This window comes from Rhamphochromis longiceps, linkage group LG18, assembly GCF_057381845.1.
Source record: "Rhamphochromis longiceps isolate RC_006_pf linkage group LG18, R_longiceps_female_GT1.1, whole genome shotgun sequence".
Taxonomy (NCBI): Eukaryota; Metazoa; Chordata; class Actinopteri; order Cichliformes; family Cichlidae; genus Rhamphochromis; species Rhamphochromis longiceps.
The window spans coordinates 20,693,362-20,714,079 of record NC_140574.1 but is presented as its reverse complement, the minus strand read 5'-3'; the positions used below and the strand labels follow the sequence as shown (position 1 = coordinate 20,714,079).

The 20,718-nt window shown below is 40.1% G+C and overlaps 1 protein-coding gene across 2 annotated transcripts in view; it reads right to left on the bottom strand.

Annotated features, from left to right (window-relative positions):
• The window catches only part of gpc1b (glypican 1b), a 57,073-nt gene that overhangs the window by 11,394 nt on the left and 24,961 nt on the right, over positions 1–20,718 (bottom strand). For both annotated transcript variants that reach the window (XM_085387954.1, XM_085387953.1), the window contains exon 4: positions 10,514–10,672. In XM_085387954.1, the coding sequence (XP_085244080.1) occupies positions 10,514–10,672 (159 nt within the window). The remainder of the gene's footprint in view (positions 1–10,513; positions 10,673–20,718) is intronic.

The window sequence follows — 20,718 nt, the reverse complement described above, 5'->3', positions numbered from 1 at the left end:
TTTATGTATGAACTCAGAAATTCAGCCCTGTTTCTGCAAGATTATGACAACAGAAAGTTCAACACGACAACAGTGTGCCTTAACCATCCATCCATTCCAGCCAACATTTGCATTTCTTTGTTGACTTTAGTTACAAATAGGGTTGGCACCTTAGTGAATTTGAGTGTGTGTACATCCTTGTGGATATGGTAAGTGTCTGTGTGCTAGGGAGATGGAGACTGTAGTCTGCAGCAGTATTTATTTTGCATTATAGGTGTCTTATCTTTGGCAACAACCACCCACAGTCGAGAGGCACTGCAAAAAAGGGGGATGCTGCAGCCCCCACATGGGACCCCTTTCCTGGGGTTAGCTTAGTCCCCTGATGCAGTTATTTAAAAAACAAAACAAAAAAAGCAACATCACAGCACTCACAAACATCCATCTCCCACACTGTCTTGCATATTTAAAGAAAATACAAACACACCCTGCCTTGTAGGAAAAACCGTTCCGAGTGATACGGTAGCAAAGCTATAACACCCACATGAGCAGAGCCAATCGGGGCACAGTAAGACAATCACAGCACTTGGTGTTACATAACATGTTAATATGCTAAGTCCATCCTGACCCATCTGTGTAGCATTATCCAAGCTCTGGCCTTGTTGGATACTGTATCTCTGTTCTGCCTTCCCAGTCATTAATAAACCCTAGCTGACTTTGCTCCATAGCTGCTGGTCTTTGCTGCTTTCTGGTAAAAGAAATAAAAGTGTGAGAGATTTGCTCATTTTTAAACCCTTTTTTTGTCTTTCATTCTTCTCGCAAACACTCTGAGGCTTATACTTTTCCAGTTTTGATTTTCCTATTTTGGGTGGTGGTTTAATCTTGGGAACGTGCCGGGATATTTTTCTGTTTAAATCAAGCTGATTTTCTACTTTGTTTTGGTTTCTAAAACGCCATTCCCTGACGCAATAGAGACCATTATCACATTCTTGTTCTCTGCCACATTTAATTGCCTCCTGGAAATGAAAGACAGTGTAAAATGTGGTTTTGGACTGCACGTTTTGAAGCTTCAACATTAGTGTTTTTAGTCTCTGCCATTTTTTTTCCAAGCCAGAAATTACCTTACGTGGATGTAAGGATCTAATGCTAACTCATCAGCTAGTCCCAGAGGCACTACAGTTTTCGCCACATCTGCCTTGGCCTCTTTTTTAAGCTCCAGAAGTTGCCCCTTGCTTCAAACCCAGAATAATGGCAGGTCAGATTATTTATAGTATGCTTCATGCTCAAACCCTGATGATGATTTCTTAAAACTGGCAGAAAGCAAGCAAGTCAAGTAATTATCTAATTTGAGGGCTTACTCCCTGATGACAACAATGGTAGACCAGGTTAAACTTTGTAATATATAATACTTTAGATAAATGGGGGGTTGAGTAAAACACTGTGATGATTAAAGGCTGAAAAGGTTGGTGCAAACTGCTTCAGCAAGTTACAGAAGACATTGCTAGCGAGCTTCTAATTATAACTACAGACTTCATAGCACAGAGAAAATGTCAACACATCGAATGCCATCTTTGTGATGCAAATCACTTCTTATATTGTAATGCTTGGCGAGATAAATGCTTCTGAAATGTAGCAGCTGTATATCCAGTATTTATTACACAGCAGCTGCATGACACATCGCTCCCCAGTTCCCCAGCCTCCTGTCACTCAAACTATCTGCAAACACAGCACTGGACCAGACTCCACATACCAGCAGAGCTACATGCATGATAGGAGAACTCACATTCTTATATATATAAATCGAATCAGCACACAGAGAAAGCAACTTCCAAGTGACAGCGCATTCATATGTACACAGTGAAGGATCACAGCCCCCGCACGAACACACACACACACACACACACACACACACACACACACACACACACACACACACACACACACACACACACACACACACACACACACACAATCCAGAGTACACAGCAGCAGTCAGACAGACAGAAGGGAAGCTGCTCTGACAGGTGCAGATTTACTTTTAATCTCTATTAGAAATTATTCCTGCTGTGTACTGTCAGCCACACTGTAAATAAGTCTGGCTAAATGAAATGGCTTTCAGCAGAATAGCAAAGGATGTTGTTCAGCTGCTGAGGAGAAGTTGTTTTCGCCATTCAATGCACAATCTGCATTTCTGTTTACAGTTTTTTGCTTGGGGCATGTTTTAAGTGCTCACATGTGGAGGGCAGATCTCGGTAAATGGTACAGTGTTGTACAGTTCTCCTCTGCCCTTTAACTCAAGTGAGTAATAGCCATCATTAGTATGACACAAACCCTCTGTGCATGTGTGTGTGCACGCTCGCTCGCTTGGGCTATTGTGTGTGAAAATGACCTTTCTCATTCTTCATCGGTTTGCATCTCCATGACATAGGGAGTCATATGACTTCCCTCTCTATATACGCCCTTTCTTTTACGCTCACCCACAATCCTCCGCCATCCCTCAAAGCTTAACCTCTACACTTTCTCCCCCGGTGTCTGCTCTCTGGGGGAAAGATTGATGGGAAAGGATGCTTAATTGCCTATATCCCAGCACACCGGGTGTGGAGGGGACAGACGGGACGAATAACAGCAGAAACAGCTGCACGCTATTACATGTGTTTACAGTAAAGCTATACATATATGGCGAATGCTCATGTTAAAAATGGAGAAAGATTCAAATAATGAGGTCAGCAAATTTACAAGTAATCCCTATAAGCCAGAAGCTCAGCCTTCAGACCGCTTTAAACACCAAGTTTCTGACAGTGTTTGGCATACGATGTGTATGATATCGTTAATGCAGTCTTCTCAGGCACACGGCTCTGTCTGTGAGAACACAGCAGCCCTATTTGCAAGAGGCAGCCAGTCAGAAGAAATATCCTAATCTATTTAAAAAATAACTGTTGCTGTCAAGACTTACACATTTATCGGGCAAGAAATAAACATTTATCTGCTGGGAACCTAAAAAGCCAACCTGGTATATAAACTCAAACTCTAATTTGATTGACAGGTCAATACATACACGAAAAGGAGTTTCTCAGCCTCAGGAAACCGTCTGTGTACATAACTATGAGCAATACATAACACTTCATGGCCAACAGAGTGGGTCTAGCCACAAATACACCACGTGGTGCACATCAAGTTTAACAACAACCATATTACAGCTCAAAAACCTCAAATATGAAGCTCACACTTACTACTGATTGTGGCGTTTCGCGATTTGATGATAATATTGTGTCTGCTGCAAACACCAAGCACACTTAATGCATTTCTTCATAATTAACAGCTATAACTTTCTTTAATGTGACAGCAGATCAAGAAAATCGCTAACATCACCAAAGCGACACTCTACACCCGTCACATTCTTGCTTTCATTCTTTCATCTCTCTAACTGTCTAACACGCACGCGTGAGCTAAGCGAAGCATGTGTGTCTTAATGACTTTCTTCCTGCGCTGAGTGGGAAGTTAATGATTTCATTTGTAATCACTCTGAGCTTCACATCTAGGCCACCTTGACATGTCAGAAGCTTATTTTAAGTCTATTCCTACTTTCTCTTATTTGGATGCTTTGTAACCTCCTTAAATTACATACACGCACGCACACACACACGCGCTTTAACACCTTGTATGTCTGCGCTCAGTTATTCTACAGCCCCCTGTATTCTTTCATGCTTTAATACAGTCCTTTAAACCAGACAAACAGCCTCACCTTCCATGTGCCCTCTTCACGTGACCGTCTGTCTGGCTTTAATCCTCTCCCTACTACTCAAGTTGTGTCACTGACAGAAGATTCAGAGAAAGGTACCAGTGATGTTACCCCAGCTGCCAATCACTCTTTCTTAGAGCTTGGACTGATCTCAAATGGTTTTCTCACATCAGGGTATTAACTGACTGAGTATTATGTCACTCATACGATGGGCTTAATGGGCCTGGGAACATTTACCACAGTCTAATAAAATTGGATCTCATGGAAACCATATCACTGAATGAAAAAAGCAAAATAAAAACAAACAAAAACAAAATTACAAATAGGTTCATGATTAGGCTCATTTTAAAAGTGCAAATTCTTTTGCAGTGTGCCTATTATCACCTCCTCTCTCTCTAGTCTCCAGTAAAACTTAAGCGTTTGTTTCCTCTAATTGGAAGGTAACAGTTCCTGGCATGTGCAGAAAATGTTTCAAAGCCCTTGTGACCACGCTTGAACACTGCAAATACTTCCAATCCCAGAATTGTTTACAACAGAATAACATTATAATCGAAACAAAATGGCAAAATAATTAAAGTAGAAGTGAATTCCAATTCTCATCTACTTTAATTTGTGCATACTGTACTTACAGCAGCTCATCCACTCACCCCCATATAGCTAGTGTATGGTCGTAAATAGCAAACACAAGGATGTGAAGGATGAGCTGTGTTTTGGCAGAGCACCACGTACTGACAGGGGCCGATCGGACAGATCAGTGAAGGAATGAAAAGGTAATAAAAGAAGAAAACGGTGCTGCCAAGGCAGCAATTGTATATTTCGCTCTTATTTGACAGCCTTGATTCTGTTTGTCCGTTTGACAAGTGCTGAAAAATCACATTAGCTGATGGTTCTTTGGCAGAGAAGAGAGAGACGGGGAGCAAACCATGAAGCATATGCCAAGAGAGAAGGAGGGAGGAAATCAGGTGGCAGAGATAGAATAAAAAAAATAAAATGAGAAAGCAGAGGACATTCAGTACATCTGCTATCGCTGAACACATATTTTAATACTGGAATATTTGTGTCTGTTTCTACTGCTGATGCCCTCTACATTAAAATATAAATTGATTGGTCATGCTTTTAATTTTTGTTGGTTGATGGCTGAGCATTCAGATAGTTTCCTGGGGTATTAAACACTGGTGCAATGATACAGTTGCTCCAGGTTTTTCTTCTATCCTGACCTCCAACTGACAGTGTTTCTAAATGATAACATTATTTTCAAATTATAGAGGAAAAAAGACTAAAAATGTGTTTCCCTTGGCCGATAGCCTAATTTCCACTAAATGAATCTAAATGAAAAACAGATATATGGCTCTGTGATAGACTGCTAGCTAAAAAATATCCAAATAACCAGCAAGACACACCTGAGTGATGCACTCTGGTGCTTTTACTTCCCTTCTCCTACGTATACTACTACCAATAATAATAAATAAATAAATAAATAAAACATGCATAAACAAACAACTGCTGTCTTGGGCGCAGTGAATGCACAAATGATAGTCTGGGAGCCATTAGACTGTTTATGAATCAGACTGGCTCTCCATCAATAACAACACTTATCACACACATTGTGCTCCAGGAACACTGCGAGCCCCTTAGTCAGAATTTAGATGCCGTTAAAAAGCCTCTTATATTAAACAAGCCGACACATCACATAATGCACGTCGTTTATCAGCAGGCCCTCTGCAAAAGCCTTTACTCCACTTTCTCTCTGTCTCCCCTCCTATTTTCCCTGGCTGGCATTATGCACCATTTACCCAAAGCTGTTTCTTCCTTATCCAGCTGGTTCTCTTTTTCAGACTTTTTTTTTTCTCTCTCTCCCTTGGTTGTTTCCACCAAAAGTCCATACCATTGCTTATCCTCATTATCATTTTGTTCTCTTTTATTCCCTTAATTTACTTTCCACTGCATTCCTCAAGACCATCCTTCCTCGCACATTCCTCTCTCCCTTTCTCACTTTTGTCCCTTTTTTTTAAATTTTATCATTCCTAGGCGTCATCGCTCCTGGTGAGTAATGTGTTTGGCATAATTAGGCCAGCCTACTCCAGGTCTCCACTGACATGATTTGCATGCAGATAAAATGAACCGATTATGGACCACAATGGGAGTAGATGTCCTTGTCTCTCATGACATCATCAGAGGTGACCCTAAAAGCAGGAAATTAGAAGGTTTTGTGGTTTAGTACAAGGTGCAAGTGAACTGACTAAATAAAAAAACATTGCAACTTAAGTGTACAATTCAGGGATTTTGTGATCAGATGAATGAACATGCTTTGGAGAACCACTGGTCCCTGACAGGTTGTGAGTGGTTCCTGGAGGTTGCTGGTAGTAGCTAATGTGAAACTGATCTCAAAGAGGTATGTGGTGCTGCATCGAAAATCCCCTTGACATTGCTAACAGGTTACCCCGGTTGTTACTAGTTTGCATGGGAAGGCAAATGTTCTCAATTTTGATTTTGTGTCGCACTTTTTCAAGTTTCCCCACAGCTCAGAGAATAAATGACGAGTTTTTGCAGACATGTTTGTATCTTATATTCTCCAACTGGATGTGGAACGCACATTTTTTCCTACGTTGCCAGGGGATCACCAGCAGGTCTCTAGGCCTGTCTGACCTTTCTACTCTACCTGAGCACTCAAAGCACTGCATAGACCTTGCCTTTTTTTACTACTCATTCACACAAGCACTTTTTTCTATGCTGAACCTTTCTATCTAACATTCACACACATTCATATTCCAATGGATGCATCAGAGAGCAACTTGAGGTTAGCATCTTGCATTTATCTATCTTGCCCAGGAATATTTGGCATGCAGACTGGAATAAGAATCAAACCACCAGCCTTCTGATTTGTAAATGACCTGCTACCTCCTGAGCTAGTAAAAGAAAGTAAATGAGGTTGTGGTCCAAAAGCACCCTAGTTTGTCACATACTTGGGTTTATATAGAACTTTCTTAGTCATACTGACCACTCAAAGTGTTTGAGATTATAAACCACATTTAACCCGACATTCTTTATTCTGCTTTATTCTACACCTTTTATATACCTCATACACGTGGCCAGTTTATCCACATTCATGGGTTTGAAAATACACCCTTTACTACTTTAAAGACATGCTTAAGCTATCAACTCATATGACAGTGGTATAAGATAACAATTCATCAGATGACCGTGAAAATTAAATAGAAGGATCTATGGGAGTTCTATTAGTTTTGGCAAGAAAGAAAAAAGAAACACTCCTTAGGTCACGGTCCAGACAAGCCAAGTCTTAGAGTAGCTCTAGTCTGCAAAGCAGCAGGATCATGACAGGGGTTTTGTAATTGTATAGAGAATGTTGTAGGGGCAGGGTGTGTCTCACACTGTACCAACAAGTTTCGTATACAGTAAAAGTACACTCCTGCATTAAGCTGTATGTTTGAGATATACAGCCAATAACACAACACACACACACATGCACAGTGTGTGCACACAATTATCCAGATGTCACTGATGACACTATTAGGCCAAACAGTGCCTGCCAGGTTTAAGGTTTCCATCTGTTAAACACACCTGGCTGCCATCTAACACACAGCTCCCTTTGGTGCCATCACTCTCTTTGTTCTTCTTGACCTTCTCCCTCTCACTTTCATATGTAATCCCATCTTGCTGTCTCTTTCTGGTCCCCCCCCCCCCAACACACACACTCTGCCTTTGCATTCCTTCTCTCTCTTTTATCCCTCAAGTTGCTTCATTTCTGCCCTCATTTCTATTCTCACTGACAAGTATTTGTTTGACTTTAATTTTTTATTTCTCCCAACACTGGTTACTCATTTAATGCTACATAAAAAAATCCCTTACAGCCAATCATAGTGACACAGAATAAATCACAAACCTGCAAACATACACATCTAAACATATAGTTGCATATATGCAGTGTACAGTCTCTCAAACCCAGAGTCAGCTGATGTGAATATGGCAGTCCTCTAATCTGCGGCTTGGTTGGTGCTTCTTCCAGAGTTCCTGAATCTAAAAAGGCCTAACTTCTCTGGGCTGGAAGAGTAACACCCTACATTTAGCCACATGGTGCAAGCTAGCCCACACCCTGCTAAACAGAGCCAGATGTGGAGAGACTGGAAGCATGGTACCGTGTCAAGTCACTGAACAAATAATGCTCCTCTCAATATGGCTAAAATCTACTTCTCCTCATCTGTTTGACCATATCTCCCTTAACTTTGCAAAAATACTTCATGTTTAGGACTCTTGATCCAGACACCCCACTTTTAAAACACTCCAATGCAAAAGAAAATGTAACAGTAGCGGTTTAACCGTAGTCTGACATAGAAGTAACGTGTCTTATTTTCCACTTCACAACAGCAAAGGCTAACAACAGGATGTCTTTAGGAAAAAATTGTTTTATCCTGCCAAACTGCTGGTCATGTGGTTGCAAGTGTGACACATTATGGTCCAATTAACCCCAGTCTATCGTTCAGCTCTCTTTGAGAAGACGGCCTTTAGCAGATGGTTTTCAGGCCTCGAGGTCCCAACACACATATACTTCTCCCTCTGTCAGCTCTGCATCGCCATATGATGCTCACTGGGGTAAGATAAGGGAACACGAAAAACAGGCAGAGAAAAACAAAACTGAAAGGAGTCCGGTGGGTGGGGAACAGAGGCTGTACAAATGTTTTTACATTTGTGATCAACAAAACAGAGCAGTCTAATTAATTTACTGTCTCAAGCAACAGCAGCTATCAAACATTTATAACAGCATGTCTGGCAAGCATACACAAACACAAAACAAGCTCCAAAAATGACCTCATTGTGACAGAACACAACCAACCATGTTCGGGATGTGTGCGTCTGTGTGTGTTTATCTTAGAATTTTTTGGATGCAAATCATTACAATGTTTAGAGACTGTAGCTGAGTGCTGCTTAAATGTGTGCGTCTGTGGACTGTGTTGTTTACTGGCTCTGCTGTGCTAAATGAAGTGTCTCCCCGAAGAATGGGAAAGTTCAAGAACTGTAGGATGACGAGCTAAAATGGAGAGAATTTTGTAGGTCTTGGATTGCTTTCTGTGTGCTTGTGTACTTTTGCTTCGGAGCGGGGTGGCTCACAGCAACGGCGCCGTGAGCGAAAAGGAGGGTCCATGAGAACGAAGGACACAGAGCAATAGAAAAAGAGTAAACAAAAGTCTCTCAGCCACTAATCACTGTGATCTGAAAAGGTCAGGCTAACTAGCCAAGCTCAGAGTCTCGGCTGACAGATCCATTGTCACAGTCTGGCCAAGGGGAAGAAGTGGAGCACAGAGACACCCTTCTATTAACTGGAGCAAGTCATTACACACAAATAATTGCCTTGGTGTACCAATGCACTCATTTAATCTCTCTCTCTTCCCATCCCTCAGACTTATAACATTGTACTTAAAATCTCATACATTTTATATTATTATGATCTTATTGTATCATTTTTCAAGGTGTAGAGCAGATTTAGTGATTGAGACTATAATAATAATCTTATATAGTACTTTCCAAACCTCTAGGTGCAGTGAGTTATCGAAATGTGCAAATATAAATGGAAATACAGAGACTGTATGAATTTAATGCATTTGAAAGTCAATATATTGGGTTAATCACCTTTGTTCTCCAACTCGGTTTGAACTCTCTTGGGCACAAGTTCTTATAATGTCTTTAAGTAGTCTTCAGGACTAGTTCTCCAGACTTTTTGAAGGACATTCAAATCTTTTCTTTGTATATTGGCAGCTTTTACTCTTTTCTCTCTGAAAATGATCCCACAATGCCTCAATAATGTTGAAGTCTGGGCTGGACTGGATCAACTGAAGGACCAGGTATCTCTCAGGTCAGGTCTTTAATTTTTTCCCAATTTTTTTTTTAAGGACAATGCTGAGATACATTTTTCAGCGCTCTAGGATTCACCCTGTTGGTGCAAAAACATTACATACAAAAGAAATGGCAATAAATTATGTGTTTTTATGACAGGGTGCAAGTAAAGTCCTTGAATGCCTGAATGATTCACAGGTCAGTGTTAAGTGGCTTAAGAAACAAACAAAAAAGCCAGTACTTCGATAATGATTATCATGTACAAAGGCTAGACTGAAAATGAGTGAATGCCAAAAGAAAAACATTGAAAAGCCTTCAGACAGTCTGGAGAACTGCTATTCAAAAAACGAAAAGAAAGTATGGCTCCTTGAAAAGAAAATATAAAGAAATGAAGGATGGCGCAGCTGTTTTACACTGTAGTGTATCTTAATTTTAGTCTGTTGATGGGGTATACAAGAGTGTTCAACAGTTAACATGATATGACACTTTACTTAATGATTTCCAACTGATTGAACCATTTGCATGCTGTACAAAAAGTAACATTTTTCACACATTAAATAGTGTAGAACGCTATCAACTCACTGTGAAATGTGTTTGTCTTTATCCTTTGTTTGGGCTCAGTCAGTTTCTATGAAGCATTTTAAACCACTGAGCCACCAAAGGTTTAAATGACTTTGTTCATTTTTTGTGGTTCTGACTCTTTGCATTAAATCGTGCTTTGTTTTACTGATATCAAAGCAAAAGGGAAACAAAGTTTTAATTAAAGTTAACTGCAAATTGCTCCTTTTGAAGCATGACAGCAGATCTTTGTAAACTTTGTAGACTTTGAGATAAACTATCATTGATCTCCTTCGCTTTTTGTCAGTTTGTCTGTTGCGTCAGTGAATGTTTAAAATGAAAAAAACAAAATACACAGACATATACTCTGCATCATAAATACAAAAAGCTCACCATCGAAGATTTTGTACTGTCCGGTAAGCGAGATCTGTAAGGAGCGCCCGGCATCTTTGATTACGTTCTCCACTTCGGTGCGGCTCTGCGAGGCCAGTTTGTCCTCCACGTTACTGGTACAGCAGGTGTAACCCTGAGGACAGATGCGCAGGTGCTCGCCTATCAAAGGACAGGTGGAGGCAGAAAAGAAGAAAGTGAAGGTGGTGGAGGAAAGAACAAAAGGGGATAAAAGGGGGTGACAAAGAACAGTCAAGAAAAAAAAGAAAGATGTCATTAGCAGATTCCATGAGTCAGCACTGAATGACAAAACTGAGATTAAAAGCTTTTGTGTTTCCGCTGTTTAAAATACTCTACAGTCGCTATGAACATGACAGGACTAAATTAACTACAGTGGCTGTTTTTATGGCCTTTTTTATGGTCTGCTGGCAGTCAAGGAGGTAGAGCTGCGTGTATTCGCCCCCTTGATTTCCTTGCAAGACGTGGTGAACTGCGTGGCAGTCGTACAGCGGCAATCGGCATTGAGTTTTAATGAGCACTCCTGACACGCATTCCTGTGCCTACATTTGGAGACAAGTGCATGCACACACAAATGCACAACTCTGAAAAAAAAAGGGAAGTAGGTGGAAACTATTTCAGACATTGTGACGTTCATACACACACACAGTCAAATGCCATATACGAGAATTTACTGTAAACAAGGAGGCTGTCAGTGCAATTAAAGCTGCAGTCAAGCTGCAGCTGTAATCAGGACAAATGATGTAAGATGGAAATTCCTTCAATCCAGACATAAGGCGAATGAAATTTTTGTGACGTTTGATGAAAATAGGATAAACTATTTAGTGTTTGCTGAAAAAAAACAAACCATCTGACACCCCCACACATCCACGTCCACGTCCACGTACATTTTTACATTTCTTTTAATCAGTGTTTTACAAAAGAAATTTTAGTGAAACAGCATAATAATAGCAACACTGCATCAGGAAATGCTTGCTTGGTTAAACTGACCCCATAATGATCCATGATCCCATACAGTCATTCAGTGTGCAGAACTAGAACTAAATATATCTACTGACCTAAAGATAACCTTAACCCAAACCTAAACCAGCCTAAGCTAATAACTTGTCTTAACCTTAAAATGTGTAAAACCAATAACAAGTCCTGAAAATCAACCCAAACTGAGACACAACTTAAAACAATTTGTGAAATAGTTATAAAGCTATTTTTTTTCATTGGTGATAAAGACAAGGTGCTGTATGGAAAAGCTCCTTGTGATTGCTTTGGTTGCCATGGTCGACAGCAGTTTGCATGGAAGCGGGACTTGTCTGCAATCGCTTGCTAACTGCTCGCCAACTGGTAGTGAAATTGTGAAAACCAGAAAACTGAAACGGTCTGCCTTCAACGTTAAAGTTGTGCAATTTGAAATAAGTTGGTTGCATCTATAACACACAGCATTTAATCTCAAGGTGAACATCCTCTGTTCCTGGTTTACTAAATTTTTCAAATTTCACTACAGCTCAGAGGGTAAACAGCGAGTGTTTGCAGAAAAGTAAACACTCGCTAGTTCATGCAAACTATGTGTGACCACTGCAATCTGCAAGCAACCAAAGCAATCACAAGTAGGTTTGTGTGGTGCAGCAACCTCTTTGCAACTAGCAGCAACCAGAGGTTAAGTGATTTCTAAGCCTGTGCTACTGAGGTCTAACACAAAACACAAGAACAATATATTTCACGAAAATAATATGCGCATGACACTATGTGCACTTTTTAAAAATCTTTTATCCGCTCTATCCATCGGTGAAAGACTAGAATCCAATAACAAGTCTAATATAAGCCGATGAATAACTACGTCTTAGTATTTCGTATTAACATGAATTAAATATGTTGTCTAAGCTTTAGTCTGACAAACAAAGCTTTGCTGGTTCTGACACGTCTTGAAATGCATATTATGTCAGCTCACATGGCTGAGCTTCACATGGTGTGCACAAAGGCAAATTCAATAAACACATACTGGTGTTGTATTAATGATTAATGTCCCTCGAGCTGACATTAGCATGCATCTAGAAGACTCTGAGCTCAGGGCAACTCTATAAGCAGAACGTGGAAATCAATGAGATGGACTCTGCCATCTATTTCAACATCAGAGCCAGTGATTTCTGTGCACACTGCCTCAACAGTTACAAGCAAGTGATTCACCTTCATTTACTGTAGCTGTATTTTCAGTCGCCCACTGAGGACCCCCATCCTGTCCACAGCCTCAGTTGTGTATTCCAGCCAGTGGAGTGGGTTTGTGTGTATAACAAGAATCCTTGCATTTCACTGATTAAGTGGCAACCAAGTTCTCTGTCTTTTAAGTGCCTTATGCAGGCCAGCGCTGAAGTGAAGCAATTAAAGGCAATTGTCCCCCTCAAACGCTAAAGTGGAGAACAAGCTCTGCAGACCAGAGAAGGTGACATTGACCGTCTCTCAGCACCCTCTCACTGATAATGATGTGACTCACACCCACGGACCATAGGATAGGAGGACCTGGATAAAGTCTTCGCGATTTGTGCGAGAAATAGGAAATGAAATTTAACAAAGAGAAAGGAGAAAACCGAAGGGCAGACAGCAGACAGGAAAGGTATGCTGTTCTTTTGTGCGTCAAATTGAATGCAATCTACCAGCACCTTCTAATGGACAGCTTTATTGCACATGTGTATTAAGAGACTGCAGACTTTTCTTCCACTGCATCACTAAAAAAAGAGTGGACAAATAGATGCTGACGCACAAAACACTCACATACACACATATAGCAGGAGGTGTGAAGCTTCCAGCTAAAGCCACTTCAGAGGGTCAATTTTTTATGTATAAATTAGTGCTGTCTAAATTAACACGTCATTTTGGAATTCATTTCAAATATTTATTGTACTTTTTTAAATACAAGTGACACAGCTAAATTTGTTTAATTACTTTGAAAGCTGTCTAGAAGTGGGAGGCGCGCTTTATAGGGCTCTGCGAGTCAGGCATTTCATTATGACAAAGCATAAAGTTGTTTATGCGCTATGAACCCATGTCCTTCTAGTTATGAAAAACAGACAAAAAAGTAGACTTGAGGAGGAACTGCAGGAAGTTTAATGTCAGCACATAACACTCAGTTCTAACTTGCAGTGCATCTCTCTCTAGTCGGTCTCACTGAGCTATGTTGGAAGTGCATCTTTTGATCTAGCTGTATAGATAGACGCTTATAGATATTGACATATATAGACATTAATTTTGAGTTTTCACACTTAAATATTCACTTGCTTAAAGCTTCAGTGTTAATCGTGATTAATCACAGCAAATGGTTTGAGTATTGTTTTTGATACCAGCTGTGGTGTAAACAACATTGTGAGGATTTTCACTGTAACAACCACAACACTCGCAGTGGGAACCGACCGAGTCAAAGTCTCACAGCCCTGGAGACACATCTACTGTACAGCGAGAAAGGTCACCTGTAACAGAGCATTATGTTTCCAGTTGACTAACCTAATAGTCAGCTAATAATACAAACAAAGCACTCTCTTCCATTTGACTCAGTAAACTGGAGTGTGTGAGTGTGTGTGTTTGTTTGGGTGCCAGCAACGCTAAGCCACTCTCCAAGTACAAAAGGAAATATATACTTGACAGGAAGTTGTGGCTCTTCTCGTTTTAAAGTCGCTTAAGCACTCACACACATACGCATACACACACTCACATGTAGGCTACACACATATGCACACACACTCCCACAGCTAGAGGATACTAGGTAATCAGCAGAGGAGGATGGGCCATTTTCAAGTGGGAAGCCCCACTCATGTAGAGGGAAAAACATCTAAAGGGTGAAATAATGCTAATGCTTAAAATGGCTATTTAAAAAAAAGAAATCATAGCATCCACTTTCTGTTACGCACTCACTGATGCTGCATTTATTAATGCATTTAGGTAGTAAATACATGTGTTCACACAGTAAGTAAGACTTATACTGAACAGGGAAAATGACGGGGCCATATTTTATTAACTTTTTAATAAAACCAACAAAATAAAAACAATGCTGCTCTGTGTTCCTCTTGCTGAGGATGTGCATACCCTCATCACTGAATGATTGGCCACTGAACGGTAGGTGTAAATAGACTGCAGAGTGTTCAGTGTGGTGCTATCCACTTAGCCAGTGGTTGTTTGATTTCCCCAGTGTCTAATTTCCAGCAATCCTCTTGGCACTTAACCGCATACACCATATTGCTCTGTTTGTGCTCGGGAACCCGATCCTTGGAATGGATTGTTTCCTATTGTTAGATTTAGAACATGTTTTACTACCACAAAACCACTCTTTGTTTATTGCATTGAGATAAAATTAAACCAAACATCTATAAGATCTTAAAAACAGAAACAACAACAACAACAACAACAAAAAACCCTCAAATGGTATTTTCAAACATATGCGAGTTTACAAAGTAGGTGCTCTGCAATAATTGACCACCTTCTGCAAGGCCAATCAGTACAAACATAGCAAGCCAATAATCTGGCACTGCTTAAAATGGCTCACATGCATACACCACCCACCAAATTTATCTGTTTAAAAATAAACTAGGTGTTCACTCCACAGCAATCCCTTTTCTTTTGACAGACACGTCCGTTAAATAGTGAGCAATTCCCTGCCCATTAGCTTATCATTGTTCACCAGGGGGGAAGGGTCCTATTAAACACTAGTCTTGGAAGGCAGAATAAGGTTGTGCACACTGAGATAAAGCATGTGAGAGACTGACGGTCAAAGGCTTGTAGAGATGATGAGACACACAGAGAGAGGCCAACAGGAAATTAAGAATAATTCAAAACACCACTAGTTTGGGAGTCGGGGAGCAGAGGTCAAATTTTTTGTTCTTGTTCAGATAGGTCACCATAACTGAGGCAGTTTTCAGTGATGCTTTGTTTCCTTATGCACGTAGCCACTAAAAACATCTTAATGAGAAAAAAAATACAAATACAAATAAACACCACCACAGCCATTTGTGGCAGTGTATTTCACATAAACAGACACAACAAGTTTTGATGCTATATTTGTCCCACCAGTTGAAAATGTGCTAACCGCTGCAGCTGTTATGCTGACTGAGACACTGTATGCAGTTTTCAGATGGTACATTCAGGCAATTCATGATGTTCATGGAAGATTTAGGCCATGCCCCCAGATGCAAACTTTGGTTCCTTTGTCCTTTACACTGGTAGAAAAAATAATCATGTAAGGTAGTTTTTTTTTTCATTGATGCCTGCTGAGCCTGTTTTTGAACATTTTATTTGTACTGTGAATAAGCCATTTCAAATAATGTCACCTGGTACTAAAAAAGGCCCATCTTTTTTTCATAGAAAATAACATAGTTGAGGTAGTTCAGGCTTCTCTGCATAGACAGTTTCCCCCCAAAAAAGGGAAGACTAAGATGCAGAGAATGGATGGATGTATGGATGGATGGATGAAGAAAATACCTGGAATGACATAGAATCCCTAATGCTGCATTTCTGCTCTTACTTTGCAAAAATGCAGTAAAGTCAGCGTCTGAGCATAATATGTATTCATGTTGAGAAGTCAGATCAGTGAATGTATCGAAACTAAACAATCCAAAGATTAAAGCTCTGGAGCTAAAAGCAGAATTTACAGTGAACCTAAAAGTGTTGGCTTTATTTCTTTCAGGCTTAAACTGTCTGCACTGATACTTTGGAGAAGTATGCATGCATCATCGGAATTCAGGATGCATTACATGCAGCAGTTGTTAAATCTCCCTACTTTTCTGCCAAAGCACATTTGACAAACTAGCGTGACTGCGACACACTGACATAACTGACGGCTCCAAGTAATGACCGACATTGCATAACTGATACCGTTTCAGACCACAATGCAGAATGTCAGCGCATCTGCACGCGCGCATGGGTGTGCACGCTCGCTGTGGGATCGGAGAGATTAGCAGCATAATCCCGACGGTAGTGCGAGTGTGTGTGTGTGTGTCGACAACAAGTCGCCGGTGCCGAGGAAAAACATCCATGGAACACCAGGAATCACACGGGCGCGTGCACACCCCCTCAAACACGCTTGAATAGTGGATTAAGGTTAAACAGATAAAGTACAAGAGGACTATTTGGCACTAGAGGTTGACATAATGTCTGACCCACCAACTGTACACAATGAAATTTCACATACCAACCTGACAAATGGTCATTACAGGGTGGTACCATTCTGCATGCCTACTTGTTGTGAGTCAAATAAGTCTGCTTGTCCATCTTTGTCCATACTCCTATACTTAACACATAGAGTACGACCCAGGCTTTCACCTAGACCCTAGACTCACCAGTCTGGTAATGTGAGACCAGCAGCTATATAAATAGCTTCCTCGAGCCAGACAAGGTGGCAGCCACACACAGAAAGCATTACTACTAAGGTTAGGGTTATGGAAGTTCCATGCTGTTTTTTCCTACTGCTCTCTCCCGTCAACCCAGGCCTGGATTCACTTGACTTGAGTGAGAGTCATTTTAACTGACTGTGAAAAGTTTAACCCTCTGATCATAGCTACGGACGACAGAAAAGACTCAATGGATAACGTAACATTATAATCACGTGGAGTGTGGGGGTTAAAGTTAAATTGCTCTGGCTAAGCTGTGCTAACAAAGGGTGGAAAAGAAATGAAGTGAACTAAGGACGTGGGGTAAAGGAACAGGAAGTGCAATGATACAGAAGAGGACAAGACAAAAATATGACAAAGATAATAATGTCCTATTGTCAAAAAAGTGCTAATTGTATAATGGTAGCAAACTAGATACTGTTTAGTGTGGACATTACTGCTTCTCTGGCAATCTAGCAGCACAATGTTGTACAGTGGTAGAAAATGAAAGTGGGTGAAAATGAGAGATAAACTAAGCAAACCTCTGTTTTTTCCAAACACCAATGCATTACATGAATTTTAAGCCCTACAGTGCATGCCTTCTTTATCTGCACTGTTTTGGACAGACTTTACAAGATTCACATCCTGCTTCAGTTTTCTTAGCTGTGATTTATAAGGAACATGATGGATTATAACAGGTTTTGCAATTAAGTTGATGTAGCCCTGAGAAACACTCTTGATGGCAGTCCCTTTGTCCTGGTCCTTCTTTCACTGTCTTTCTCTCTGTTGCTCTCTCACATTCACAGTGAAAAACACAAATCCCAGAGCCAGTGAATAACCTAAGAGTGTAAATGCCAGCAGCATTAAATGATGGGGAGCAACCAGTCACATTCACTTAGCACGTACAGGCAATGTGCTATCAATAATTGGTGCTTTAGCTGTTCAGCAGCCTTCCTCAAGATCATCTCCATTCTTCATCCATTCCCTCAATTTTTTCAACCTAATTTACTCAAGTTAAGAAGAAAAACTTACACACTGAACTTACACTGAGACGGCCTACACACAATGTCCAAGTACTGCTTGTTACAGACATGCCATAACTTGACCTCATCTGTGTGTTTCCTTAGTTACTAAATGTGTTTGCACAAAAAATAAGGGAGACAAGAAGTAGAAGAAATCAAATGAAGATGTAATTCTCAGGAATTTTATCTGGATCATTTCAATGTGCTCATGATATCTTAGAGACAATATATCACAGACCATCCCAAAGTAAAAAAAACAGCAGTTACACTACAGGGAGCTGACCTCATTTCCGTCTATAAAGGACTGTGTGTTGTTTTGGGGTGTGTATGTGTGGGGGATGATCTAACATAGGTCTTTGACAGCAAGTGTCTGCAGTTGACGCAAATCACGCAGAACATCTTGTCACATGATGCGGATGATAAAACGGGAGTGATGCTTCTGTGTCTGTGTTTAAATGCGCACAGCACTGCAGAGCTGGACTGAAATGTTCTAAATGTTTGACTATGTGGGTTTTTAAACACAGGTATCCACACACTTAACAGTTTTAAATTCTGCATTGGCTTTTTTCATTTTGAAATACTGTACTAATCAAATAATATTATGTAATTATAAACTTTTTTTATTTAAATGTACAATTATTTTACTTTATCGCATTTATTTATATTTCAGATTAGCTTCTAAATTCTTCAGATATTTGTTTTTTTATACCATTCTGTCTTTTTTACCTATTTATTATGTTTTTCTGATTTACCTTTATTTTTATTTTTTTTCTGGGATGAATAAAGCAACAGTTGGGTCCATAAGTTCTTCGATAATGATCCTTTTTTATTTTTTCATTTACCTCTATACACCACCACTGTGAATTTTAAGTCAAATAGTTAAGATGTGATTGAAGTGCAAATCTACAGTGGGTTTAAAAATGTGCTGCACTTGATGCTCAAAAGAAAGCAGCCAAACTAGCATAATCATAAATATAGATACTATATTGACTGCCTGAAGTCACTTTCAACTGCTGCTTCTTTGTAGGTGTGTCTGCCTTAAGCTTTGTGTTCAGTAACTGATAATCATGCTCCACTCTGTGGAGATCAGGTGACTAACTTGGCCATTGAAGAACATCCTGTTTCCTTGCCTTGATAAACTCTTGGGTTTGTTTTGCAGTATGCCCGAGTCATTATCCTCTGCACAGATAATTCATCCTGCTACTTCTATCAGCATTCACATCATCAATAAACACAAGTGACCTGGTTCAGCTGGCAGCCATACATACCCATGATATTGCCTTCACCACGTTTGACAGACAGCGCAGTATGTTTTGGACCATGGGCTGATTCTTTCCTTGTACATGTTGTTCTCTTTCCATTCTGGTAAAAGTTCATGTTGATTTCATCTGTCCAAAGAATTTCTTTTTGATGCTTTCTAGCAGATTCTAATCAAGCCTTCCCGTTCTTGAGAGTAGAATTTTGCCATCATGCACGTAAGCTATCCTCTCCACAGTTTTCCATGCTTTTTGATGCTGCTGAGCTGGCCAGCGCATTCCTTCATTTTAAAAGCATACTGGACTGTCTTGGTCACTTAGTTATATTTAGAGTTCCAGTGAACAGCTACTAAATGTGGGTTCGATAGGTTTGTATCAACTCCAGATCTTTCATTCAATTTATTTGTCATGACAAAAGAAGGGAGCATCTCTCCCCTGGCCATGAAACAGCTTCTCAATCAATTATCCACCTACTTTGATCCTCTGGGCAGAAAGGAGCAAGCAGTTCAACAATCAGACACACATATTTCAGGGTTTACTTGGGTGAGTATCTTTGGATCTTTACAGCTGCAATATTTCATTTGTTTATATAAATAAAAGCTATTATGACTGCAGTTGGATTAGGATGCTAAATATGTGAACATTAGGTTTCTGGGAGGCTTGATGACAAAGCACTGAAACATCCAATAAAATCAACAAACTTTCTCAGGAAGTTGAGCTTGATCAATCTACCTCAGTGGGTTTTTATCAACTTCTACTGAAGTGCCATAAACACTGTTGTCACCTAGAGCCAAGACTGCATGGAATGCAAGGACGTGCACCACGTAGTAAAGCTTGCCCATCATATCACCAGGACATACTTCCCGAACTTAAATCTGAATCTAGTAGCGTCATCAGAGACTTAACACACCCAGTCTATGATCTGTTTGTCTGGAAAGAAGGATCATGTGATAAGATCCAGGACAAACAGACAGAAACAGATTTTTACAAGAACTAAAGTTTGTGCTGTTTTCTAGACTTGTTTTTCTCTTCCAGCTTTTACACAAACATAAAACACAAATCACCACTCAAGCATCAAAATTTTTTATCTACTGCACTGCATTATTGCACTATTGCATATGCAAAATAACACTTATGCCAAGTATATATTTCTTTTAATTAGCTATTTTCATTTGTACGCTTTTGTGAACAAAAGTTTTTTCCTTTTTCCTTTACCTACATTTTTTAGAGCTATTACCTTTGAATGTGTAAATATGCTGTTTTTTCAGGTAAAATAACTGAAAAACAGGGAAAAGGAGGCCCATTTGTTTTGAAGGTCCAAAGACCTTCAAAACAAATGGGCAAAAAAGAGGGGAGCACGAACATACTTGAGCACAGGTATTTGTGCATGTGTGCCAGAGAGTGCTCATGGCTTGACTACTATACACTTGCAGCCTTCTGTTTGTGGCAGGACTGTCTCTTGATGGTGAAAGAACAAACAAAGCAGCCAGTTCCCCTCTGGCCTTTGCTGCTTAGGGGCAGAGAAGCTGACAGATAGAGGCTGACTTTTTGTTGTTGGGCCCTGTCAAAGC